Here is a 27,793-nt window from a genome sequence, read left to right as displayed (position 1 = left end):
TGACTTTAATAAATAAATAAATATCAACCTTGCAACCCTCATGCCATTAAAAAAGACAAAAAAAATCCTTATAAGCTTCCTCAGCAATCAACTGAGGAAACAGACGTGTCCTCAAGGCCCGCAGCAGAATCGAGGCATCTTTCTGGTGCAGAAATAAAAACTCAGACACTTTGGTTCATCTCCCTCAAAAGTACAGAATTACGGAATCGAAGCCGTATGGGGCCAAAACCGATGAATAAAATGGATCCAGTCACGGGCTGAATATGCAGAAAGCCTGATGTAAAGTTCACCATACAGAAGAGGTCTTTAAATCACAAGGACACACAGGAAAACATGGAGTTGAAATAATATTATTAAAATGTTATTTAAAAAGGGCCTAGAAATCAGCGGGCTTCATTCATTCAATGAATTACCAGAACTGGCTACTATAAAGTAGCTTTAAGAGAATATTGAGAATTTGTGCTCCCTTTTCCTTCTCCTAGGCTGAATCCACACTTACCGGCACAGCGCTAAGTAGGCGGAGTGAGAGTGTCTTTCTGGCACGTTTTATGATGTCATCGCGCCACGAGAGCGGCATCATGGCGCAATGACATCATAAAACACGCCAGAAAGATGCTCTCACTCCGCCTGCTTAGTGCTGTGCCGGTAAGTGTGGATTCAGCCCTACAAAATAAATTGCACGTATACACACAAGGAACTGCAGGAAAAAAAAACTGAAAGTTTTTAATACATTTTATCTTGTGCCAGACAAGTTTCTAAGGCTCTGAAATTAGAGCGCATCTGGGCGGCGAGAAGAATGTATTAATTTTTCAGAAACCACAGTCTGTGTCTTCTTGAGGTTCCACTTGCTTCTATGGCTCCACCTACAAAGTCCGTCGTGTTTGTTTTCTATTGTCGTAATACTATTTTTCTTCATTATATTCACATTCTGCATCAAGCCCAATATGCTATGCTCATGCCAATTTTGATCCTAGCCCTAATACGGTGTTCATTAGACGGCTCCTCATCTAGATTGTGCTATCAGATGCCTCTTTGTATGGGCTGTTACTGATTTAGTGTTAGTGAATTTTGGGGTAGCCCCCCCCTTATTTCCAATTAAAACTCATTGATCTGGGCTGCTCAAAGCCTGTGAGAAAATCCTCCTTACACCCTATGTTTTGCATTTCTGTTCCTGCAATTATTATTATAACAACGGAGGCCATGAGAAAGGCACAGTGAGTTTGCTTCCACTATGCACTGAAGGTTAAGAATTATATCTGGAGATATTCAGTCCCAGCCTTGGGCATTCTTTCCCAGTTATGTTTTGAAACTAATGGAGTCATCCAAGAATGCTATTCTGACTGTGTTCCTTTCGATTGCTGGCTATGACCTGTCAATCCACATGGTCAGAAGATCATGTACCTCGACTCGATTGTTTGTAAGAACTGGCTATTTGTTTAAAAAACCCGTATGGGATCTTATAAAGTGTCTATAATTTTTCCATGTTGATCGAAAGGTATAAAATACAGGTGCCGATGCTTTCCTGTAACCTAACTGACTGCATCAGGCTTATTAATAAATGAACATTTTACTTCTATGCAGGGCTTTTTTCCTGGGAAAAGAGGTGGTAGAACTCAGGACCACACAATGACGTCACTTTGGGTCAGCTGGAACAAGGGGGGAGTTTTTTAAAGTTTAAATCACCCTTGGAGAAAACGGTCACATGGTCAGTGGCCCCGCCCCCTGATCTCCAGACAGAGGGGAGTCTGATCTCCAGACTCCCCTCTGTCTGGAGACCAGGGGGCGGGGCCACCGGCCATGTGACCATTTTCAAGAGGTGCTGGAACTCTGTTCCACCGCGTTCCAGCTGAAAAAAAGCCCTGCTTCTATGATCACCAAGTTTGAAGCCTTGACAAGGAGAGAAAAGGGACCTCAAAATTGGCAAACAAAGATAATAAAAGTTTCTCCCAACACTTACACTGCTTTGAGTCTCAGTGAGAAAGGCAGACTATTAATACAGCAAATAAAATAAATAAATGATAGCTAGAGCCTTAGAGTTCACCTGAGCCTGGATGAGAGTCCCAGTGGCCTCCAAGACTGTGATGGGCCTGATGACTCCACAGGCTATTATATGGAAGCCCCACAGAAAAGGGGACCAAACATGATTTTGAAAGAAGATATTCTAGTCCAGTGACACCTTAAAGACCAACAAGATAGTCAGGATATAAGCTTTCAAGAGTCAAGCTCCCTTTATCCAAGTAGAAATTAATTCTATCTGATGAACAGAGCTTGTCTCTTGAAAGCTTATATCCTAGAGATCTTGTTATAATAATAATAATAACAATAACATTCGATGTATATACCACCCTTCAGGACAACTTAACGCCCGCTCAGAGCAGTTGACAAAGTATGTCATTATTATCTCCACAACAATCACCCTGAGAGGTGGATGGAGCTGAAAGAGCTCTGAGAGAGCTGTGACTGGCCCAAGGTCACCCAGATGGCTTCAAGTGGAGGAGTGAGGAATCAAACTTGGTTCTCCAGATTACAGCCCAGCACTCTTAACCACTACACCAAACTGGTCTTTGAGGTGCTACTGGACTCAGATCGTACTCTTCTACTGCAACTCAACATGGCTACCCACCTGAAATAATTTTGAAAGAAGAGATTCAGAAGGACAAGAGGCATAAATAGAAGGAAAAAATGACACATACATACAAAGAAACTCACTTTGAAAATTGCATCAATTCATGCCAATCTTTTACTGTGACTGGACTGCAACTTCTTATGATAGTAATGTAATTGCATGCTTCTATCCCACCCCAGATGCATACTATGCATAATGAGAAATGTTACTCACCCCAGATTTATGGGCTAAATATAGAGCACAGCTTACTGGGTTATAAAGGGATGCGCATCACCACTGGCAGTGAGATTACTTGGGAACGATAATGAGCCATCTTTGGGACTAGCAGCTCATCTCTGATGCGAGGCAGCCCAGTTGGACAGGAGTTTTGTGGTCTAACCACCGGCAGGAGCAAAATTATTATGTTGCTCATAAAGCTGTGGCCGTTGTTTCACACTGGGGCCAGATGAGGCCATAACAATTTGCTTCATAAAGAAATGTTTACGCTAACGCAGAGACGGACAAAACGCATTAAGAAAGCATTGGGCATTAGAAGGGCAGCCACAAGGATAAAACGGTAGGAAAATATTGTAATACTTCTTGGCATTTCTTCTAGGCACATTTTCATAAGTTACATAAACAAAAAAGGGAATGGAAATTATATCGCTTGGAATATTACTTTTTCTCCTCCACATTAGCCATTAAAGACCCAAGAATGAAAATGCCTACAAACAGGACATAACAGGTCTATGTGCTAAAAAAGTATGTTGCGAGCAAACATGTGAGCTGTGAATGCAAAAAAAAGAGAGCAGTTTACAGGATAAATCCTTCTCCTGATAACACATCTCCCTTTTGATTTTTGCAGAAAGAGGCCCGTTTAGTTTTGAAAACTAACAGACAAAAGAAAGCTTTTGCAGGGATAGGATTTAAACAACAGACCATAATAGCAGAAGCAAAATCCCTAACATCTCTTAGAACACCACACAGAGCCATTTAAAGGTGCAGCTCTCTCCAAAAGGGTCAAGTTGAAAGAATAATGAGACCGATGTAATATATTCCAGCTCTGGCCCATTCCTTTTAAGAGCCGAATCGGCAGCTCACTGGCTCCTTTGATGCCCTGGCTGTCCTTCAAAAGAGGCAGATTTTTTAAAGGAAAGGTTCACATCCTCAACTGGAGTATATAAGCATAGCCCAGGTTACAAATTCTTAGGAGTCAGTATCAAGTATTTGGTGTCATGACGATTGCAGAGAGGAAGATAGAAGCGCCTAGCCCTGCTTCATAAGAGGTTGGGTGAATTCACATGTTCTAAGCTGAAGCCCGCTAAATGGCCACTTTGATCAGCAGAACCTGGTGCATCTGACTCCACGTCATGTTGACACTCGAGCCCAATGACCCCGACTAAAACAAAGAAATGGTTGTTACAGCAGGAGCAGGGAAGCCTTCTAAATCGAGAAAGACACCGGATATACTATGGGCAGAAGTGTCAATTCTCTACCAGATAATTCCATCTGAAAATTAATTTGGCCGCATCCATTCTGCTGCAGAAAGCTTTTTTTTTTTTTTAAAGAAAATGTCTACTTGCAGAGGCACGGCAATTAGGATTTTTCCAGCTTTAGGCATGTTTGATCAAATCAATGCAGCACTGAGGTCGACGGACCACTTATATGATATATATTAGGCCAATTCAGGACTTAATCATCGTTTTCTTTCTTTTTACTTGGCATTCGCTCAACGATTCCTCCCCCCTCCCCAATGTTTTAACTGTTTTTTAATCTTTTGTATTCATTTTAATCTCTAGTTTTAAATTATTTTAATGATGTGTTTGAGTGCCAGTTGTAATGGTTTTTAAGAAAAGATTTTAATTTGCATGTTTTAATTTATGAGGGCAGAAAAGTGGGGTAAAAATTTTGTAAGTAAGTAAGCAACTGTAATTCAATCCATTCAAAGTAAAATTTAGTATCATTGTGTTCCACACAAGAGAAACTTGCCAAAGGGTGAGGAATTTAATCCTAATTCCAAGGAGCTGGATTGGCAGCCCAGGAACAAGGTGTCTAAAATGAAACTCCAAACACACTCTTTTTATCATAGGGCAGTAGGGAAAAGGTCTTGACCGATGGAGGAAAGAGTTCGATCAAGAGTGCACAAACATGCCCGAATAATCACGAAACGCAGGGGTGTACCCGACCCCTGCTCCACCTGACTGCACATGTTGATCATATCACGTTAATAACACACAGGTCACATGTTACAAGACACACAGTTGCAAAAGAGTAACACACACCGAGTCTCCATTACTAACGGGGATTAGAACAGTAAGAAAAACGAATTGTTCACATACCTGATCGAACAGAGCTTTCCAGTGCTGAGAGGTAAAAGGCAATGCATAAAGGGAAGAAGAAAGAAAAGGAAAAATAAGTGTAAGAGCAAAGAAATACAATTCATTCTGGAAATATACTTTAAGACAACAAACAACGAACACAAGACAGGGAAGATCTTGCCTCTGATAGAGGGCTACTTTGACCCTAACGGACAGGTCATGCATGCAAAGCCTCTAATGGAAGCCTGTCCAATGGAAGCAGCATTCTCTCCCTATCCCCAGCAATTTCACATTTGCATTTGTTTCTTTATTTGGATTGCACAATGCTCTAGAAGCCAGGACCAATGAGAGAGAGGGGACAAGCATGGCAGCTTGTGACATCACTTCCTTTTTTTGCCATGACATTGTTATGTTGGGATGCTGCTCTAGGATTTGCCCAAACTGCTATAATTAAACAATAGAGTTTTGGATGAATTGTCAACCATCACCCTGATGTAATGACATCACTTCCGGTTCTTCACTGGAAGTGATGCTGTGCGTGTCCCATTTCCTATTCCCCCTACTTAGGTTTGTCAACAGGTGGTGGCTGGAGATCTCTTGGAACTTATCTTATCTCCAGGCCACAGAAATCAGATCCCCTGGAGAAAATGGCTGCTATGGAGGATGGACTCTATGGCGTTATATCCTGCTGAGGTCCCTCCTTTCCCCAAACCCTGTCATCTTTAGGCTTCACCCCCAAAATCTCCAGCAATTTCCCAACCTGGAGCTGGCAACCCTACCCTTGCTGGCCTTGGAGGTGCCGATGGGGACCAGAGGCAAGCAGCAGGAGGCCTGCCCCCCTAGTAGGGTGTAAAGTGATATATTGTAGGTAGCTCAGTTAGACAGTCTTCCCTGGTCAGAGTTCTTTGAGGACCACTTTATGGCGCATTAACCAACGTTTTGTCAAACAGTCAAATCTACATTATGAGAATCCCATGGACCTATACACCATAAAACCTATGTAGCATGCACTTCCTCACAACTAAAATCAGTTTTGGTGTAATTTGACTTTGGCCTACTGAGCGAGGGAGCAAGGAGCCTCACAGAACCAACCCCAGACCACAGCTTGGCCCACCATTCTCATCCGCAAACCCTGCTGCCTGTGCCCATTCTGCTTCCATGCCACAGGCACGCATTATGGCTTGACAATATCTCAACCGCCCCCCTCCCGTTCCTTTTGACATACTACAATGAATAATTATGTGACAACAACAGCACAAGGACATTGCACTGACAGCGTATAAGATGCTTCACAGTCATGATCCCAACCGTCCTCACAACCACTTTGTGAGAAACACTGCAATCCCATTCTACAGAAGGGGAACTGAGGCTGAGAGAGCACAACTTGTGCAGTCTTTTCCAGGGCGTTCCCGGACGTAAAAAAAGGTCTTCTAGATTCATGTCCATCAGCCCACACTGTCTGCCTATTGCTTCCAAATGTATAATACATTATGAACAGTAATACATACAGAAACCTCATGGGCTAGCTCCCATCTCAGTCATCATGCAGGGGGGGGGCACATAGGCAAGCTTAAGCAACCCTACCACCACCACATATAAAATATCCTGTACAGTGTACACCTGGTTCATATTATTCACTGGACACAAAAACAGTAAGATGGTTTATGCAGGAGTGGGGGAATCTATTCACGTATAAGTCCAACCACAAAACACATTCAGAGCGCTGATTCTTACCTTTAACACCCTTTGTGAACCAACACCTACATACTTAAAAGACCACCTCTCCTATCCTGCTACACACTCCTGTGCCATCTTTGCTGTGCCCTCACCCAAAAAGCTTTGTACGTTGGCCACAAGGGCACAGTCATTTTCAACTACTGCTCCCGTCCTCTGATACAATCTGCCAGGGAAGGTGCAGAAATCTACCTCGCTGGCCTCTTTTTGAGGCTATATAAAACTTCCGTGTTAGAAGATTTTTGGGGTCCAGTATGGCTGCTGGCCTTATTATTTGCATGGCTGATGTTCAGTTGGTTGGATCCATCCCATGAACTCTGGAGATGTCATATGGAAGATAATAAAAATCCCAGGTTGAAAAGAAGAGAGGCATAAAAATGAGATTTGTATCAGATTTTAGACGGAACAGGGCATTTTCTATGCAAGTTAACCTCTTGGCATAGAGGGGCATCTACTGTCGTCATCAACCCGTCAAATTTCACTGTGCACAGAAGACCCACTTCAGCAAACTGAAGAAAGTTTAACGTGATGTACGCCTTAAGTCCCTAGAGAAACAATCAAGTTCCCACCTAAGTGACTATTCAGTTATATAAAAATTCCAATTTGTCACTGTAAATCTCTCCAGTGACTTAGAGTTAATGTTCAGTCCTGGCTTTGTTTAATGCAGTTCCAAAAGACAGCAATACTATGTCCTGATCAGCTAAGCTTCTAGTTGAAGTGCCTTTCCTTTGCAATGGTAAAGATTTTTTTGTTTCCTACCATGGCTGCTTAGACCATCCTGCAAGTCACTACTTGACAAGCAAATGCTGTTTTAAGTGTTCAAATTAAAATTAAGGAAAGGGGGGGGCATAAAAACACCCTCACGAACATCTTATGCCTGAATTTAAGCAAGCATGCCTTTGTTTTCATTTGAATTTCTGGGCCTTTTCACTGTACAGCATTGGCATACAGCACCTGGAGTATCCTCCAGAAACACAATGAATATATTTAAAAATCAATCCATCCGTTTTTATTGTATCAGCAAATAAGCCACAGCAACAACACAATGATTACATTTAAAATAATAATCAAGAGTTACACAAGCAGTTGAGCCAGAAGCCGAACATGCGATCAAGCAGTCAAGCCAGTCCATAAGCAAGCAGGGACAAGCACTCTTGACAGGGGCTCAAACGAAGGGCCCAAACTAAAACCAGACCTTTTACTGGACTGGAGAGAACCCTACTGGCCCTTGCTGTCACTTGTCCCCTGCTCAGCTGGTAGCTGCAATAGCACCTTCTGGCCACCCACGGTAGTGCTGCCAAACTGCTGCAGTGGCGCCACTACTCTGTGAAGCTACCACAGCAGAGTGGGTAGTAAAATGCCCAGGTCTTACCATTAGTGTCCTGGCTTCATGACTCCAGATGTTTATCTATGTTAGCCTGATCTCCTTGGGCTCAAGGCAGAGATGCCCTACAGTAGGCCTGGAAACACCCAGCCATACACTGAGTGACTCACCAATGAAATCAGAATTTGCTATTCATCACAGCATACAAAATACTATTTTGGTTGCCTACTGAGAATCAGAAGAGATGCAAGCGACTCAAGGTAACGATGAACAGGTCTCAGCTCTGAATGCAACACAACCCAGGTTCACTTCCTATCGTTTCCAATTTAAAACAATCTCGAGTGCGACAACATTCTCTCTGCCTGAGATCTTGGAGAGCTGCAATGGACTCTCACGTATTTGAGGGACCAGCAGGTTAACTCAGTGTTTAACTTTTCTGCACTGATTATTGTCCCCAGGGATATCCCTGGAACTAGAGAGGTAGGTCTAAAATTCCACACTTCCCACCTGCACCAGGACCCCTCCAGGGCTGCTTCAAATCAGGAAAATTGGGCAGGGGAAAGATGATAGCACTTGTATACTGCTCTTCTAGACAGGTTAGTGCCCCATCCAGAGCAGTGAACAAGTTAGTGTTATTATTATCCCCACAATGCAGCTGGGGCTGAGAGGAGTGGCTTGCCCAAGGCCACCTACTGAGCTCATGGCAGGAGTGGGATTCGAACCAGTGGAGTGCTGATTTGCAGACGAACCACTTAAACACTGTGCTACAGCAGCTCTGAAGCCCAACTCTCTCCACCTGGCATGGACAAGTGATCCTCTAGTGCAACAGCCCAGCGTGAACAAACTGCCACTTAACTTAAACGTTCTGCACGTGCTGCATAGGAGCCCAGCCTGTAAACCTGACACCATTCCCCATCATTCCAGGTACAGAAGGGGTTAGTTACGGATATTCACTAAGAAGTGAAAAATGTTGCATCCATGTTCAAATGCACTCTCTTCATTATTATTACACAAGTTCTGATGCAAACAAAGCCCTACAAATTGGCCATTATTATGTGATTTGGTCTTTAGGGTACTTTCAAACAACTCAGCTGTCATTGGATCATACCCATTAAATGCTTGTAGGAGAGAAAAGGGAAGGGAAATGCTGAGCGAGCTTGAATAGTTGTTAACCTGTCACTGTAGCTGCGCATTTAACGGCTTCCTTATCTGCAGACATTCGCCAACGATAGTGCTCCCTCCACGCCCTCAAATGCTTCTCCTACTGATTTCTTCAAGTTCCAGATCAAAGGCACAACATCAGGCCTGGCCATTTATTGTCTGGTTCATGGGCAACTCTGACGGTCGAGGCCTCTGCAGAATCCAGGCCACCCGTCCTTGAATGCTATGCTGGCTGCAGAAGCTCGAAAGGAAACCCCCTGCTTTTCACCCGCTTTGTGGTAGAAGGGAGATAGAGCCACTCCTACTGGCCCAGCAAGGAGTTAAAAAAAGCAAGGTTGTGCTAGACATTTAGGGAGCTATAATTATGGAAGTTTAAGAGCTTGTTTGCTTCTGAAATAGTGGTTCCAGTCTCTTGTGTAATATTAAATGTGGCTTTGCTCCTCTAATTACATGTATTGTTAAACACAGCCTTCCCAGGTAATAATACCAGGTTTATTATTTCTCTCTGGGAAAGAAATCCGGCAAGACAATTACATTTTAAATATTAAGGATGGGTCAAAGCAGTGAGGAATCCGATACTTTCCCTTGTGGTTTTTATACAGGTCTCCAGCACCACATTCCTGGTAAGCTGAGATTCTGGACTCCGTGTGGTTGTGCAGAGCGCCCGGCACAACAAGCAGCTTTCACTCCAAGCAAATAACCAAACTGGCCGGAGCAGCAAGAACTCAGCCCGGGATCGGAGGGGCTGTTGCGGCCGCAGCCCTTGTAGCAAGCCCCCGCGAGGAAGAAGCGGCAGCACTGCCCTCTCAGGTGCCCTCCCAGGCACCTGGATCCGCTCCCACCCCAAGCAGTTCACAGGCCCACCTGCTCTCAGGACAGAGCGCTCCGGGCCAGGCCTCGTTCTTTGCAGGGGCAATCGCTTGACTCAGCCTGGTTTGCACAGTGTCTTGGTTTTCACTTGCCAGGTTTGTCTCTTTGCTTACCTGTTTCTCCCTCAGTCTGCCGGCTCATCTACCCACCTACTTGACCCTCTGCCAGCATCTTCACCCCAGCCCTCCCTAGCTCCTCAGACAGGAACAAGCCTCCGAGGGGCGGGGAGTTCAGTGTCTGGAACCCCTGCACACTTGAGAATTGAGGGTTGTTTTTTTTAGTTACTAGACGTTCCAGAGCACATCTGTTTTGGGCCACAGACCCCTCAGCCTGCAAATAGTTTTGCTGCTGGGTGGATGTTTCTGTGGGTCTACCCCAGGCCCCAATCACAGTCTTATTTTTTCCCCTACAGTCCAACACTGACACCAATACACATTAGAGATTAATGCTACCCACTCACCAATGACCGCTACCAGGGGTGAATGGAGCCCCATGTAGAAGGGGATACAGGAACCCTGACTAAACACACTCTGGGCAGAAGAATGCTATGCCCCCACATGAGGACACTGCCTTACACCGCTATGTGAAAATTTTGCCACAATTTCCCCCTGCCTCCCCCCTAAGTAACATCCAATTTCAACAGCAACGACAGCATGCAACCAGAATTCCAGTGGAGAGAAACAGCTAAGACAGGCCGCTGCCTTTGCGGGCTTCCCAAAGGCATCTGGCCGGCCACTTTTGGAAAACGGATGGGCTGATCTAGGAAGGCCCTCCTTGCGTTCCTATAACCAGTCACGTTTCCCACTCTGTATGTAAAAACACACACTTCAATATTCACAGGTACTGCCATATTTGAAGGCAGGGAGGAACATTCCCAAACGTCATACTGACTAGACCCTGGACTGAGGACTAGTTGCCTTCCACTGAAAAACGCAGCCTGAACCACTCGCCTGAGCCACCTACAGCTACTTGCTTCTGCACGTACCTTTCTGGTGTGCGTCTGCCCTCTGCTTGTGTCACGCTGTGTTCTGGACAGCAAGGGTTGTTCTGTGGGGGGCTGGTGGGTTGATAGCCTTGCCATTGGGCAGCAGGTTGGAGAAGATGAACTTTGGTTCCTTCCAACTCTATGGTTCTATAAGGCAGGAAGTAATGGGATGCATGGATAGGAAGCAGGCAAGAAATAACAAGTGGGTTTTCTACCCATTCTCTGGCACTCTATCATTAACTCCCTCACTAACAGAACACATCAGCAATGTCTTTTAAAGGACTCGGGTGCACACCGCCATACACACAAATCAAGTATGCCTTGTATGACCAGATTTCTGTTCTCCCAGGTGCAAAAGTGGAAAATCTTCCAGGAAAAACATGTCGATAGAGACCACAAAGGATTCAGGGATTAGAAGCAAAGAGATGTGAGGAAGGACACCGTTTTCCCCTCTGAGGAGTTTTAAGAAAATCCAGGAAACATACTTGATGTTTAGGGCACAGCAACTGATTTTGTGCTATTTCTCGACCATGAAAGATCTACTATTTGAGCTTGGCAATGACAGAGAAGGCTCAAGGCACAACTACGTTACACGTTTAAGCCAGCTTCAAACCTACAAACCAGCAATGGCGCCCAACGGAAGAACCAGGGGACTGCCGTTGGGCGATGGGGCATAGGGAACGGGAGCCCCTGCATGCTGCAAAGGATTCTGGGAGTGTTTTCGGCCGCAGGCTGAGCTGGCACAGGGTGCTCAGCAGCCCCCTGGGCCGTCTCCTCACTCCACAGGAACTGAGAGGACACCTTGCAACATCCCGCCCCGGCTGCACAATGCAAGGGAGTATCAGCAATGCCTGGACAAGTTGGGGGTTTTCTCCCATTATTGATCTTCTTGCTGGGGGGTTTACGATAAGAACCACAGGGTTCTGGCAGAGCTTGTTGAAAAAAATTTACCAGATTGATATGATAATTGGAGGGGGTGGAAAGTGCTGGCAAGTCATCGTCAACTTCTGGCAACCCCTGCTGGGGTTTTTGAGGCAAGAAAGAAACAGGTGGTTTGCCATTGCCTGCCTCTACACCCCTGGTCTTCTTTGGAGGTCTCCCATCCAATTGCTAACCAAGGCCGACCCTGCTTAGCTTCCAAGATCTGGCAAGATGGGGCTTGCCAGAGCTGCTTGTGAGCATGAAATGCATTCTCTGCGCGCATGTGTTGTCAAAGTCACAACTGACTCATGGTAACCCCAGGAAGGGGCTGTCAAGGCAAGTCAGAAGCAGAGCTGGTTTGTCAGCGCTTTCCTCTGCAGAGAGCCCCTTGGTGTTTGCCCCTCCAAGTACGGACCCTGCTTAGCTTCCCAGAGCTGACAAAATCGGGCTATACCCCGCTCCCTCCCCTGCCTTCCAATCCTTATAACTTTACTATTTAAGAGTGACCGAGGAGGTCCTGTAAGTACTGCCAGAAGCATCATGAATTACGACCCCAGATCTCTTAAGACGTTTGGTGATGCTGATTCGGGTATTGGTGGCTTGAATAGCTGGGCTGCTTGTGCACCAGCGAGGCTTCAGAGCAGACTGCATTAGAAGCCTGGCAGGAGGACTGCCCGGGAAATTACTCATAGTCATAGCAGGGGCTGTTTGCTGCAAAAGCGCTTAGCTGGCAGAATGCACCACCTCCCAGTCCCAGGCACCTGTTGGCGTGGAGTGATTAATCTCGCCAGCAGCTACGGGTTAAGGAGGATACACAAGATCCTTAAATCTTCCCCCAAGCAGATGGGTGGAGCCGAAGTATTCCTCCAGAAAGAGACTTTATGCTGTGTATCTAATAAGGTTTGCTCTTTAAGAATCTTAAGGCGATTAAGGCTTACAAGAAAAGTCAGTCTGCTTAGCGGGCTGAAGAGGCTCACTTTTAAAGGGGAGTGCACACGCTTATTGAAAAATGAAAGTACGTTTGGTTACATCTCAGAACAGGCGACAGGTTTCCCATCCAAGCGCACTGCTGTGGAACTGTCTGACAACACTGGGAAAAGCAGCGATGTCTTTGAAATCCCCTTTGGTTTGTTTTCTTATCACAGAGATTACAGAGCGGCCAGTAAAAAACTTTAAAGTACCAACGTGCGTGGGGAAGAGCGAGCCAACCACACGGATACCAAAGAAGCCTGCAGTGCAACTGGCAACAGGATTCGATGAACGCAAACAGTTTGGGAGATACCATCGGGACAGAACACTAAATTTTAAACTAAGTTATTGCGGATTACGCTGTGCCTTCACTAATTGTCTCCCCAGGGTCCAAAGACCACACCACAAAGAAGTGAGCGGCAACACGGAATTGCGGCCGGCAGGCGAGGGACCACTGCAGTCCACGGCAGCAAGTCATTTTTCAACAGCAGGAGGCGGCCAGTAGTAAATTATCCAGCACCCAAGCGGCTGCAAACATTTCCCCCTCTAGCCCTCACGCTACAGGATCCCACGGATCGGTCCGCTTTCGCCCCGGGGGGCAGTCCAGGGGGGAGTCCAGGGGCGGGAATGGATCCTTTTAAAAATCTTAACACTGACCCTCTGGGGTTGGCCACCGTGAGAAACAGCACCTGGCCAAGGTCACCCAGGGAGCCCACCAGGGAGCTGAAGGGGGGGCCAGCGCAACATGGGCCTGCTCCCCCTTCCTGTTCATGCCGTTCCTCAGTTTCCCACACAAGGCACCCAGCAGCTCCTCTCTGTGTGTGTACGCAGCCAGTCCATGGCCGGCCGGCCTGGGGCACCTCACCACAGGCTACTTCCACGAAGGGACTCCGCTCCTGATTTCTGAGGGGGAAAGCCCCCCTCTGCCCCTTGCCTGGCCTGCCTGCCTGTGGAGTGGGCTGCGCCGCCTGGCTCGCGGACGGAGCGCAAATGCGGCTCCGGGCACAGGCAGCCTGTCAAGAGCGGGCATGAGGGGCGCCCCTTGCCGCGGCCCTCTTGCTCGGGGGCCGAGCGCGCAGCCAAGCCAAGCCAAGCCAAGCCAAGCCGCGCCCGCCCTGACGGGGCCCCCTCGGAAGCCGCCGAGCGCACAAGCCGGCGCGGCGCGTCCGGGGCTCTCCCGGGGGGCTGAGGGGACTCAGCGGGGCGCCTGCGAAAGGGCCGCGGAGCCCTCCCCGGGAAGCCTCTGGCTGGGGCCTTCCCTCCTCCCCGCTCCCTCCCTCCTCCCCCTCCCCCCGCCGCCCCCCAAAGTTTCCTCGCGAGGGCCCGGGGCGACTTACGGCCTCGGCGGCGGCGGCGGGCGGGCCCTCCTCGCTCTCCAGCACCTCGATGGCTTCTGCTTCGCCGGGGGCGGCCACGGCGGGGGAAGGCTTGGCGCGCGGGGGCTCCGGCGGCCGCTCGCCCATGCTGGGAAGCTCCGCCGCCGCCGCCGCCGCGCCCCTCCGCTCTCAGCGGCTCCTCTCCGGGGCCCGCCGCGGCCAAGGCAGGCGCCGCCTCGAGGTCGGGCTCATGGCCCCTGCGGGCGGGGGCAGGCCCGGCCCGGCTCGCCCTCCGGGGGCAGCTCCGCGCCGGCCCCAACTTGAGAGCGAGAGCCCGGCCGCTCAGGCAGCCCCCGCCGCCGCCGGAGTCCCGCAGGCAGCAGCGCCGCGCCCGGCCGGGGGGCGGCGGCGGGGGAAGCGGCGGCGGCAGCAGCGGCGCGGCCGGGACGCTCATCGCGGGCGGCGGCGGCGGCGGCTCTTCCTCTCGCGGCAGGGGCAGCTCCGGCGGGACTCAAGCGCGGCGCAGCCCCAGCGCGGCCCTCCGCTCCGCTCCGCGGCTTGGGCGAGCGCGCGTCTGCAGCCCTGCGGGGCGCCCTAGGCCCTCGCCTCACGCCACAGCCCGGCCGGCCGCCCACGGCCCAGGGGACCGGCGCGGCCCCGCGCGCACAGGCCGAGCCCCGGGTGACCTTGCCCGGGCAGGCGGCGGGGCAAAGGCGGCCTGGCCCCCGCCGCAAGCTCGCCGAGCACTTCGGGGCGATCCCGGCGTCGCTGGAGGCTGCGCGGAGCCCCCTGCGCTCCTCCGCGCGGCGATGCCGATGTCGCCGCCGCTGCCGCAGCGCCCGGGAGGCGGCTCAGCCGAGCGCGGCCAGCTTCACCGCGGCGGCCCGGAGCCCCGGCCGGGGCAGCCCACGCTAGCCGCGCATCTCTCGGGCAGAGGAGGGCGCGCCCGGCCGGCCGGCCGCGGAGCGCCCCGCACGTGGAGCCGGCCGCGGCGTCTGCTGCGCAGCCCCCGAGCTGCTCGGCGGGGCTCTGCGAGGAATCGACGCGGAAGGCGGGCGCGAGTGACGCCGGCAGGCTCCGGCGGGACGGGGCGGGGAGCTCCGGAGCGCAGAAGTTGGCCGGGCGCAGCGGCGGGTGCCCCCTCGGCTCTGCTCGCCGGCGCCGCGCGCAGGAGTCCCCGGGACCGGCCGGGAGGGGCGGGGCCTGGCGGGGCCTGGCCCCGCCCCCTTGTTTACATGGCGAGGAGGGCGCGCGGCGCGGCGCACGTGGGGAAGGCGCCGGCGGGGAAGGGGGAGGTCGGCGGCGCTGGCTGAAGGCGCCTCGCGGGCCTGGGAGGCGCCCGAGCTGCGCGCGCTTGCGGCCCCGGTCGCGCTGCCTTCCCCTGGCAATGCTAGTAGGCACCGCCGACCTGCGCCGTTCTGGGCCCGCAACTTGAGCGGCAGGAATGGGCGAAATCCCACAGTTCGGAGCCCGGTCGCGCCTGTAAGGCGAACAAGGTTGGTGGCGGGGTAGGCGCTTTGGTGAGCCGCAGGCGGGCGCTCCTGGACTCTGGCTCCTTTCCGCTGCTAGGCAGACAAACGGAAGAAGTGGGCCAAAAAGGCTCCTACCCCACCACGAATTGTGAGAGTCTTGGTGGTGCTGCTGGACTCTGGCTCTTTTCTGCGGCTAGACAGACGAACATAGCTACCCACCTTGAGCAGTTATTTTGGGGAGCCTCCCGCGCGACACTGCCCTTATTCATCCTGTTTCTCTGTTTCCCCCAACTTTATTATTTATTTATTTGTTATCGGTGGTCCGCCTTTCTCACTGAGACTCAAGGCAGGTTACACAGTGTGAGATTAGTACAGTCGGTATCAAGGACAATTTCATAAACTTTTCTGCAATCTTTCTCAAATCTGGTTTGATATATATTGGAAAGATTTCAAAGTGCTATTGGATGCCATGTGGTCAGGCAGGTACGGATCCTGCCCACACTCGCATAATTTCCCTCACCTCAGTCCCCACAGCCACCATTTTACACCTTTCTCTATAGGTCTTTTATTTTTTTTTTGCTTTTTAAAAAATCAGTTCTTGACAAACCGCTATTATAATGTTCTAGTGCCACAATCCACTAGCTGCCAGCTTCTCCTCTTCTTCCTCTTCTTCTTTTAAAGTCTCTAGCACTTTTCTCTGTGGAATGATACAAGGAGAGGTACATGCTACACATTTCACCTAATAGCTCCACAAGGAAAAGGGCCAGACTTATTCTTTTTTCTAATTAAAAATGGGAACTAGCAGACTGTGACATTACATCATAGTAATGCTAAAGAGATCTCCCAATTACCAATTTTTAAAAGTTCTCTGGTAGTGGGAGTGTGTGGCAGCCACAGGTAAGAAAAGTCCAGGGAAAACCTTGGTGTGGATGTTCTATTGACTTCTGCAGCAGCAATGGCGGATACAGAGAGGACCGTGTTCATGGAGAAGCAGCTCAGTTGTGCTCAGCGTGATGCTTCCAGGAGTTAACAAACAGGGCATGCATGGCCTTGCTCTGTCCTCCAGTGCTTAGCTATCATGGCAAATAGCCAGGGTCAGATAAACTTGCCATACTTTGGTTTGATCCTTTTAAAAAGCCTTCTAAGCCAACTAATTTAGAAGATAGCACACATTGTCTGTGGCTGTATGAAATGCAGGTTTTTTTCTTTTGAAAAATCAATATGCCTGCGTTTTCCCATTTGTAGCACGAACTTCACAGGGAGCGCTCCCTGTGGTCAAGGTGACAGTGCGTTTTCCGAGCAACGTGGTCCGTTTCGTATTCGGGGGAAATACGATAATGCATTCCTTGCCTTTATTGGGTGAGGCATGATCAGGGGCCACTTAGAAGTTTGTGACACTATTTTGGGTCCCACCAGCTTTTCCACCGGCATGTGAGGCAGGAGGGGTGACGCCCTGCTCACCGCAGTGGGGGTGGGGGTGGGGTGGGCCCCATGATCATAGCTTTCTGGGTCTTTTGTTCGAGAAACAGGAGGGGGTGGTGACCAAAAGAGCAGTGTTTCAGCTCTCTCTAGTATGGCACTTACTCCCTTATTTTGAGTAGGCTGAACGCACAGGGTAAGAGGGGGTGGGGGGTGGCAACCCACTACCAGGTAGCTGTCGTCACAATCAAAAAAGCGGGGAGGACACATAACCACCTAGTTACAGCAGCAGCAATCTTTGGAAGACTGTGGCATGCTAAACAATGTCCCGACATATCATTCAGAGTAAAATCAATCTACGAGCGTGCCAACTCCAGTCATCCACAGCCTGCTCAGGGACTATAGCACAATTTCCAGTCCGGTCTGGTCTCAGTGCTGCTGAATCTCCATATGTACAAAATCTCTGAGTTTGTCTGTATGCAATGGGCTTATTTGAGCCATTACATCAGGAGCCCCCAATCTCATTAAGCCCGTGGGCATTTTGGGAATTCTGAGAATGGGAAGTAATGATACGATGACACCGTCTCCAGATTTAGAAACATCCTACAAACTTCCTCTTTTGAAAAATACTTTTAGTTTTACAACTGAGGCTTTTGGGGACTGCTTAGTCTTCTAGTCCTCAATGAGGGCAAATGCCTGGAAGCAGGGTGCATACTTGGCATTCAGTTGGCCTTTTATGATGGGATAGTGGGCCTCAAGGTACCACATAGTAAGATTGATGAAAACAAGAAAGAAACAGGTTTATTTCTGTGGTATGTGTGGCTTGATTATTTCATTGTTTTCATTTTACAGTAACAAAGTTACTGGAGAGCTGGGGCCTGAGAACACCCATCAGTTACAAAGCAGTTTCTTGTTTGACTTATTCAAACTGATAACATGGAACACAAAGGCTTTTAACTTTTGACTGTTTTCTGACAGGAATAGCACCCAAACCCATCTATCTTCAAAATACTTGAAGTCCTTAATGGACTCCTTGCCGAACCAGCAGACCTCCTAACCCACAAAAATTCAACCAAAATCCAATACCCCCCAATTCTGTCAGTTGGCCAGCAGTTAAACTGTCAAACTCTTCCTTTTTTTCCTTTCCAACCTCCCAGTGTTGGGAAGTGATTGGCTGAGCTTCTTGAAGGGGCAAACTTGAAATTGCCCTTCGTAGGGTATCTCCGTAAAATGGCTGCCACGGTGTATGGGGCCATCACAAAATGGTTGCCATGGTGTATTGGAGCCATCACAAAATGGCTGCCATAGAGTACCGGGTCAATCACAAAATGTTGGGAGGTCGCAAGCCGAGCGCCTTACTCTGATGGAGGCAGCTGTTTCTGAATGTGTGCTCCCTGTGGACACAGGGTTGATGCCTCGTAGACTTACCAGAAGTGCCTCCTGTTCCACTGAAGAGGAGGAAAACCTGCGCTGACTGCTTACTCTGGAGAGGAAGTACGTGGGTGCCAAGAAAACCATCAGAAGCCATGATGGGCTCACAGGCACCACCTTGGGCCATCACCGTATTACATGAAACGTTTCTCGCCAGTGGGGCTCTTCTCCCCCTCTCCTCGCAGTCACTTCCATCTTCCCTGCTGTCATAATAGGAGGAGACCACCTTTCCGAGTGCCCGCTTCCTCCGCTGGGCCCTCCAACCTTAACGCTTTTCCACCTCATTGTCCCCATCAGCATTTGATCTGCCTGATCTCAAAGGCCAATTATTAACCAAAGGTTAATTACAACCACAAAGAGAACTCATGCTTGTAATTACTTTTGAAGAGACTGGCTTTTGGTGAAGAAGGCCGAAGCGAAGTAGTATGGTAGGGCTTCAGAAAGTAAATGAATTTTTAAAAATCCTCCTCCAACTGCATAAGGCTCCTGTGTCTGAAATGTGTCAGTATCCTATTGACTGGGGTGGGGTGGGGGGGACCACTCTGGCATGTAGCAGCTGAGGCTTCTTATGGCGTAGAGACCTGACTGTAGGGTTGCCAACCTCCAGATGGTGCCTGAAGATCTCCCAGAATTATAACTGATGTCCAGACTAAAGAGATTAGTTTCCCTGGAGAAAATGGTTGCTTTGCAGGGCATTATATGCCCTCTATGGCATTATACCCTAGCTGAGGTCGTTTCCGTCCCCAAACCCTGCCTTTCCAAATCTCCGGGAATTTCCCAGTCTGGAGTTGGCAACTCTATCTGACCTGCCAATTTATGTGTTTTATTAATTGTTGTTATATATATATAAAGCTTGTTTTAATATTTTCATTGCCAACAACCTTGGGGAACCTCGGCTGGATGGACAGGCAGCGTGGAAAAATTTTAAATCAATAGAATGTTAAAAGGCACTAGAGTTGCCGACATGTAAGTGGAGCTACAGAGATCAGGTTCCCTGGAGGAAATGGCAGCTTTAGAGGGCACTCTCTATAGTACACCACAGATTCTAGGTGAAATTCCTTCCCCCCCCAAATCTCCACAAATTCCCCAGGCTGGAGATGGCAACTCTAAAAGGCACAGAAGCAGACTCTAAATAACTTAAATAAATATTGTTAGATTATTCAATATTGATCTATAACTTGTTGCATGTTCAAGCTGAAAAGAAAAAGCAATATTGTTTAACAGGCTGGTCTACAGTAGACTGGGAGAAAAAGTGTTTAAAACCATTCTGGTACATGGGGAAATCAATTGGAAGTTTCCTCTGTCTGAAACCAGTCGGGAGTTACAGAACTGACATTCAACACAAAGGCAGGTCGTGATGTGCAGTGAAAAGCACAGTGAATTTGGAACTTTGTGTAAGGATGAATTCAGATGTACCCGCTTCAGAAAGTCAGAGCGGATCTTGCCGCTTGCTCAACAAAAGTACTCTTGTCTGCTCTGTGACAAGCTGGAAAAGAAACACAGCATGGCAGCTTTTCAGTGTGGCACGGTGTGAACGAGGGAGAAAGAACTCCCATATTGGTTAGCAGCATCTGAGAGCCAAGCTACAAGTGACGCCTGACACAGGTTGGACACTTGTCAGCTTCCCTCAAGTTTCGATGGGAAATGTAGGCGTCCTGGTCTTGCAGCTGTAATGGAGAGCCAAGCTGTAAAACCAGGACGCCAAGATGTCCTGCCCATTTATGCTAAAGTTGTGATGTGTGGAAATGGGCAGCTGAAGCTTTTCATGGCATGGAGGTACATAACATCGCCTCATAAATAACATCCCATTAAGCCTCTATTAAAGGGACTGGACTAGCAGCTCTAATCCCAGGTGAAGTAACCTGTCTTGGTGGTTTAACCCGTGCCCCGCTTTAGGCACAGACCATTATCCAAATGAGAGATTTTCATAACTTGATGGGAACCGTTGGGGAGACATTGTTTTTACCTGTGGTCAGAACGGTGATTGAAAATTATGCAAGAGAGCCTCTTTATCAGACTTGGGCACAGTGTGGGTGAGGCGGTCGCATGGGAACGTATTGAAAGCCCAGAGCTCCGGTTGATTCAGGGCTACGGTTGGCTAGGCATCATATGGCCTGATGGGGCCCCCCAAACAACACACAGGTCTTGAGAGCTGTCAAGAGCCCCAGTGTTCATATCAGCAGAAAGAATCTGGCCTGGCTTTGATCATCCCTGCTCCTCGGTGATATGACAAATCCCCTCTTCTAACCAGCTCTAACCAGGGGTAGATCTTGGAGACCCAAAATAACAAAGTGGGTACCGTACCTCCCTAGCTATCCAGGTGCGGTAGGAAGTCCAGGTTCCGACCCCTGAAAATGTTATCATCTGCTTTCCCCACTTCAGCCTCATGGCTGTACATGGTATGTATATAGGCATTTTTGCAGCTATCACAGAAATTGTAGTATGTTGCATTGCACTAAGTTGCCCTTCTATCATGGCCATTAGTTGTTTGAGATTTTTCTACCGAGCTCCCAATAACTTCATCAAGATCAAATTGTTGCTCTTTGCTTTTTGTATATCTATTAATTAGTTTTTTTAAGTACATGATGATATAGGAAACGCTATTTAACAAGCTGCCCACATTTCCCTTCTTTTTGACCCCAGAAGACTGATGTACAACTTGCACGGACCAAAAAAACCAAAACCAAAACCTAGCCCTCGGTCCAGGGAGTGTTTGGGAAAGTGAAGCAAAATGGTCCCTCCTCCTTCTGCACAGAGGACTAAAACATCCTTAGGCATATATTTAGCTTGTACAAAGCATGTTAAGCAAGGGATGCAATGAGCTGACCGTTTTCAAACATCTGAAAAGGATTCTGACTAATCGTACTCGTAGGTGACGCACAAAAGAACAGAGTTCTGCAATAGCAAGGAATGAAGTCACCTGCAAGCGTGTTCCCCTTGCCTGTGTGGCTGTAGATGGCTGAGAGTGAATCTGCTCAAACCCACACGGCTTTGCTTACTGTTCTTGCCCTTAACTTTGGGAAGTCTTCTTCAGATTAACCATTAAGCACACACAGACGAGGAAGGGGAAAAGATGTTGCTGGGCATCAGGAAAATCCTCAGCCTACAAACTGTAACAGCCTTAAGATGGCTAAACATTAGGAAGAACCTCCTGACAGTGAGAGCGGTCCCTCTCAGTGGAACAGGCTTCCTCGGGAGGTGGTGGGCTCCCCTTCTTTGGAGGTTTTTAAGAAGAGGTTAGATGGCCATAGGACAGTGATGCTGATTCTGTGAACCTGGGCACGTCATGAGGGGGAGGGCAGGAAGGGTCACATCAGTGCTTAGTTCTCACGGCCCCTTCTTACATGCCCAGGGTAAGGCCGATCGCCATCTTGGGGTCAGGTAGCAATTTTCCCTAGGCCAGTTCAGCTAGGGAGCCTGACAGTGTTTTGCCAACTTCTGGGCATGGAGCAGGGGTCACGGGGTGTGTGGGGAGGGGAGATAGTTGTGAAGTTCCTGCCTTGTGCAGGGGGTTGGACCAGATGACCCCAGAGGTCCCTTCCCACCCTGTGATTCTATGGTGTGGATCGTTCTTCACGTGTACATCGCCTTTCTCCCCAGCAGAGCTCTGGGGTGGCTTACATTTTTCTTCATTTTTATCCTCAATTTTGCCAGGTAGGGTTAGGCTGACTTTGGCTCAAGGTCACTCGGCGAGCTTCTCCAAATCCTCTCCTTTCTGGATTTTCTGTCATGGACTAAGAGGGCTGTCTGGGGCTTTCTTCTGTCCTTGCTCACAATCTCTTCTTCTCTCCCGCTCCTCCTCTGAGACCAATCCGAGTCTCACAATAAGATAAACATATTAGCCTTCCATTCCTCTTGTGAAGGACATCTTGTTATTGAGCAGACTCTTTCTTTCCGGTCTCTAGTTTAATTCAGTTCTAAAATTAATTTTCTCTCTCCCCCCCCCCTCCTTCGAGTAGTCTCGTTAATTGAAATAGCAATTGCAAAGAACTGGAACAAAACTGATGCAGCGGTCCAACTTTAAAAAAAAATCCAGTGCGGCGTGACAGCACTTTAAGGCAGCTCAGCCACCAATTGGTTGGATCTACACGGGCAGTGGGAAAAGAAAGGCCAATGAGACAGCAGGAATCGTAACCGCCTCTCCTCCCACCAGGAACCATTTACAACATAGCAGCATGAGCTGTCAATCAGAAACATGACAGAAGCTGTCGTGAACAGTCTGAGTTCCCAGATGCTCCATTAGAACAGTTTCCTTTTAAAAAGCAGGGGGCCGGGGGGGGGGAAACTACAGGCATCAAGAGGAGGATTATTGCAAAACACGATTCATTACATCAACTCACAATCTAATCCAAGCAAGGTGGGGAGGGGAGAACCCACCAAGCTTTGCAACACCTCCCCCAAGTCCCAAAAAGGAACCTTTTGTCGGTAAAATCCAATTTAAAAAAACTGAGCATAATCCAGTCCATCTGAAGCACAAGTACCTTCAACTGGAGAAGGGATAGGGTTATAGACATATGGTCTGCCTTGCTTGTCAGAGGTCACAAAAACTCATTTGCTCTTTTTCTGCATTACACGTATTTTCAGCTTGAGCTGTATTGTGATCTAGATAGCACCCTCCCAACAGAAGTGGGGACTGGGGGAGATGAATGACTGTTGAGTCATTTTAATTCCACAATTAAAACTGATAGAGCTTCTTTCCATTGCAGATGAGGCATTCTTCCCCCACCCCAAGCCCACAAAAGCCAAAATAATCAATTCTTTTTCATGTCAGTGACAGAACTGCCTAATTCTCAATAAGCAATAGTCTTCAATAAAGTTTCTTAAGCTTCTTAGACATAAAACTTGCTGCTGAGGATAAAAATAGCCAAATGAGCAGCTCTGCAAGAAACAAGAGCGCACCATAAAAGCCTCGTCTCGGCAAACCAGCTGTGAAGCCACTCTGCTCTCTGGTGGCAACAGGTTCCCACTGCACAAATGAGAGAAAAGCATCTCAGAGTTGGCCGCCTGTAATCAATGCTTAGCAAGAGCCCTCTCTGCATTTACCAGCTTGCAAGTTTGTGCGTGTCAGCCTGAAGCCCCTGAACCGCGTGCCAGTCAACTAAGAAACTGCGCAAACGCCTCCCTGGTCTCGTTCTCTCCTGGCTGCTGTGATATAGCTGGGCTCAGATTAGAGAGTCCAAGCATGCTGTGGCAGAAAAAGCGGGTAAGACACACAGCCGTGATTCTTTTATTTTCAGAACAGTTCCTTTATACAGAAAGTTGGATCTCACGCACCAAACTCAGCAGGGAAGGCCATCTCGACCAGGCGTCGTCTTGCAGCTCCTTCAGTGGTATTTAGGTGGCAAATTTTGAGGGAGAAAGAAGTTCTACGGCTGTGAGGCAGAACCTAAGAAAGCATTTTGATCACGGTGCATGTCTGGGAACCAAGAAAGAGCTTTCAGTTGAGTTGAATGATCATAAGAAGACACAAGAGTTCGAAAGGCCTAAAAGGTCAAATGAGGCTTACAAGTGTGCCTAAAAGGTAACGGGAAGCCAATGCAAACAGAGAAAGAGGGCTCTACGACAAAAACTTCTAGGCAGGCCTCGCTCCAAGCCTTACATGGGACGCATTACAGAAGTCTAACCCATGTTGTTGGAGCCATAACAACCCGTACCCAAGTTCATCAACAGCTCTCGATCGCAGCTGAAGTTGCCACAGTCGCGGTCCCCTTCCTTACAGATGGCAGAAGCAGAAACGAGTCAGGGGCTTTGAAGGCCAACAGCACGCAGCTCCCTCGGCTTCCAAGACGGTGGTGGGGAGCATCATTTGGCTTGCCGTGATGTAGAAACCATCAGCGTGCAAATTACACGGCACTTTCTAGCGTCTTCTCATCGTCGTCACACAAAATAGGGGGAGACAATTGCAGGATTGACAGTAGGGATGGGAATGAACAGGAGTGAGCCAAGCTCCAGGCCACAGTCATGACAACTCTGGGCGCCAACCCTACTCAAATTCTTGTTGCTAACTTTGATTTTGCTTCTTTCACCAGCCCTAGAAGGAAACGCTGGGCCAAGGGCGAGATTGATCACGGCTCCAAAGTCATCTGTGTTTGGACATTGATGCTGCCCAATGTGGAGTATTTTTTAAAACTAAGCTACTTCCAGCCACTTCTTTCACACTATTCCTCCTAAAGATTAATGAATTATCATCAAATACTACACTTCTATCTACCAAAGCTAAATATAGCACATCAGATGATGTGAGAAGCTATTTTCACACATCACCAGGCAACATTTCTTGATACTTAGTGAAAAGAAAGGGAATTAACCTGAACATCACAGAAGTGTGTATTGCTTAGTGGTGTGTGTGTGTGTGTGTGTGTGTGTTTTAAAGGAAAAAACAGGAAACATGCTGGAGACGATAAACCATGAGAAGCAATACCTACCTAAAAAAATGGACCTCTCAGTTTGGCCACTCCCGATCTGTCTCGGCTTTTTTCATGTCCGTAAAATGGATGCATCAAAGGTATTAAAAACGCAGAAGTCACTTCTGCTATTTTGAAAAGGATACTGGTCACAGACATTTTGGCATGCAGATTCCCCCCCCCCCCCTAGTAGGTATACAAACAAGTTGTGGCTCAGTGGACGTGCACCTCCTTTGCGTGCAGAAGCGCCCAGGTTCAATTCCTCTCCGCTCTTCCCTTGCCCAAGATGCTGGAGAGCAGCTGCCAGCAAGAAAACATGCTTTGAAGGCACGTTAAATAAGACTGCAACCGCAGCTCTTGAGGCCCTCCAGGTAGAATAAAGTTCGCTCTTCTAGGAACCGCGCAAACCGGCTTGCCATCTAGGGTAGCAGCTTCAATAGCACAGCCTGCAACTCAAGTTGGACGCATGTCTGAAATGTGTACCAAGACTTAAATACGGGGTACCCAGGTGAGCACTGAGGACTGCAGCGGATGGGTTATGATACATTATAGAAAGCTTAAAAGTTTTAATCTCTAAAAATCTAAGATAGATCTTTAGCATTCCCTAGTAGGGCTAGGATATAAACACGCCTCTACCAGCCAGAGGAGGCCTTCGTCATCCAAACTTGCTTTGACGCATCGATTTCCTTCACAGCCTGGGCCTGCTGTCCCTTCTGATTTCCAACACTAGGGTTCTCTTCGTTCCTTGGTTGTCAACGATCACTCAGCCATTTCCTGTCATTTATACAGAAATGTAATTGTTCCTGAAACGGGTTCCACTATTCATACACAGGCACTCACACAGCAGGCCCAAAGATACTCCGTATCATCACGTTCATAGATGTTAACCTGCAGCTAAAATCTACACTGCTCAAGAGCTTGGCAAGCCCGGGATTTCTTTGCCCTAGCAGTGTTTCCGTGGCCAATCTTGCAGAGCAGTTTTGTACCCACGGGGACAAGAAATCAAGAGCAAGTGAAGGGGAAAACTGGCCTCTTACAACATCAGCACCCGCAAACGGTGCTATAATCAGCATCTTCCCGGTAAGCAGGGTTAGGGTCTCTAAATCCAGGCTCAGCCCAAACCTCAGCTGACTGCATCCCTTATTTCTGAAGAATGGCTTCTTAAAGGTTCACAGCATCTACCAAGTAGTGGGTGGAAGAAAAATAACAGCCTGAGACAAAGAAGAGAAGCATGCTGAATTGGCTAGCTGTCTGACTTGCACACCAAATACTGGAGAATAAGACCCGAAAGGGGTTTTTCAATATTATCTTGTGCCAACCCTGAATTCAGAGTCTCTCTACATGAGACACTGACATGCAAAGAACACACGTCAGGAGATGCAATTAGCCAGGAAGTCTAGATTAAAAAAAACAGAGCCGGCAGAAACTTCCGCTCATAATCATTCCAGGTCCAAGCCCGGCTCTGGAAGGCAGCTCCAGGCCACTTCCATTCCTCGCTGCCTTCTAGTCGAGATCCTGCACAGTACTAGAGAGGTGAAATGGACAGAGCCTTTGGGGAGAAGATGAAATTAATAAGCCATCTGAGAAGTGATCTCTGCCAGCTCTGTCATTTAAAACAATGCTTCCCGGCTAATATTGCATCCCCTTACACTTGACGAACACACACTGGTGCGTCTTTCAAAGGTGGCGGCAGACGGGCCTCACTTGCTTCAAGGCCAAGCAGGTCCACTTTTTCACAGAAGGGGTGAGATCTAGCCCATCATTGCCAGCTTGCCTGCTCTGGTCTTTCGCAATTGTGAAACTATACACGATCCAGAGAACAGCTCCGTTCACTAGGGATTCACGCGGGTCCCCAGTTCCTCCACAGATCACAAGGGGTGACCAGGCCATTTTGCATAGGGATGTTTTCACAATGGGAACAATATAAGGATATACAGCACCTCTGTTGCAATCAACTTATCCAGGCTTACGAAGGAGCTCTGCCTTTATATCGCAATCTTATATGTCTGATTGATCTTCCATATAGTAAATAAATGTTGTTGATGTATCTCTGTACTACCCCAAGCACCAGAGAATCACCCGACATTCAACTATAAAAGAGCCGCCATCCACCCCAAACAACAGAGTTTAGCATTTAGCAACATCTCACAGACATCAGAAATTTGTAACTTAGAACGCCTTTCCAACACGTTCATGAACGGAATTGTCAAATATTTTGAAGGGTCTTTCTTTTAGCAGCCAGAGTTCGTAGGCAGCGAATCCCAAAACCAAGAAATGCATATTCTGACAATATACAGAGCTTTCCGCACCGAAATGCTCCAATGTCAGCAGGTGGCTGCGAGTATTTTAGGCAATGTTGATGCAGAGAGCGCTGAGCCGTGTCAGGTGACGCCACCTGGGATTCGGCTGCTTTGGAACCAGGAAAACGAGAGGGAGCTGCATGAGACGCAGCTTCATCCATGAGGTTATTATGCTGGTTGAACAAGAGAATTGTTTAATGAAGTGGAATTGTAAGCTAGCGTGTGAATCTCACCCGCCTGTCTTACAGGCCTGGGAGGGGAAGTGTTGGCTGGGGGAAAGTGGCTAAACCGAGAGGAACCCAGCAGACCTCATGGCTGAATAAAGATCTGACCCCAAGACCAGACAAACACGGTCCCAGATGTTTTCAGATGTTAGCCCGCCCCCGCCCCTTCTTGTACAGCATTACACGGCCAGCACTGGTTAAGAAAAATGACAGGCTGTGTTTCGATACCCAAGGCTTCCCCGGACTTATAAATAACATTTTGCAAATATAAAAATAGTCACTGCTGCATGTGCTGGATAAATACTGCCTCAAAGCTTAAGAATAAGCGTTCAGAACAGAG

At 48.4% G+C, this 27,793-nt stretch overlaps 1 protein-coding gene across 1 annotated transcript in view; it reads right to left on the bottom strand.

Moving 5' to 3' along the window:
* Positions 1–14,702, bottom strand: part of RHBDL3 (rhomboid like 3) — a 113,062-nt gene extending 98,360 nt beyond the window's left edge. The window contains 3 exon segments of the mRNA XM_055003540.1: positions 4,945–4,968; positions 10,998–11,144; positions 14,225–14,702. Coding sequence (XP_054859515.1) covers positions 4,945–4,968; positions 10,998–11,144; positions 14,225–14,350 — 297 coding nt within the window. The 5' untranslated portion in view covers positions 14,351–14,702.
* Positions 14,703–27,793: the final 13,091 nt, after the last annotated feature.

This window comes from Eublepharis macularius, chromosome 19 (genome assembly GCF_028583425.1).
Source record: "Eublepharis macularius isolate TG4126 chromosome 19, MPM_Emac_v1.0, whole genome shotgun sequence".
NCBI lineage: Eukaryota > Metazoa > Chordata > Lepidosauria > Squamata > Eublepharidae > Eublepharis > Eublepharis macularius.
Note: the sequence above shows the minus strand (reverse complement) of the source record. Positions and strands in the feature narration are given on the sequence as shown.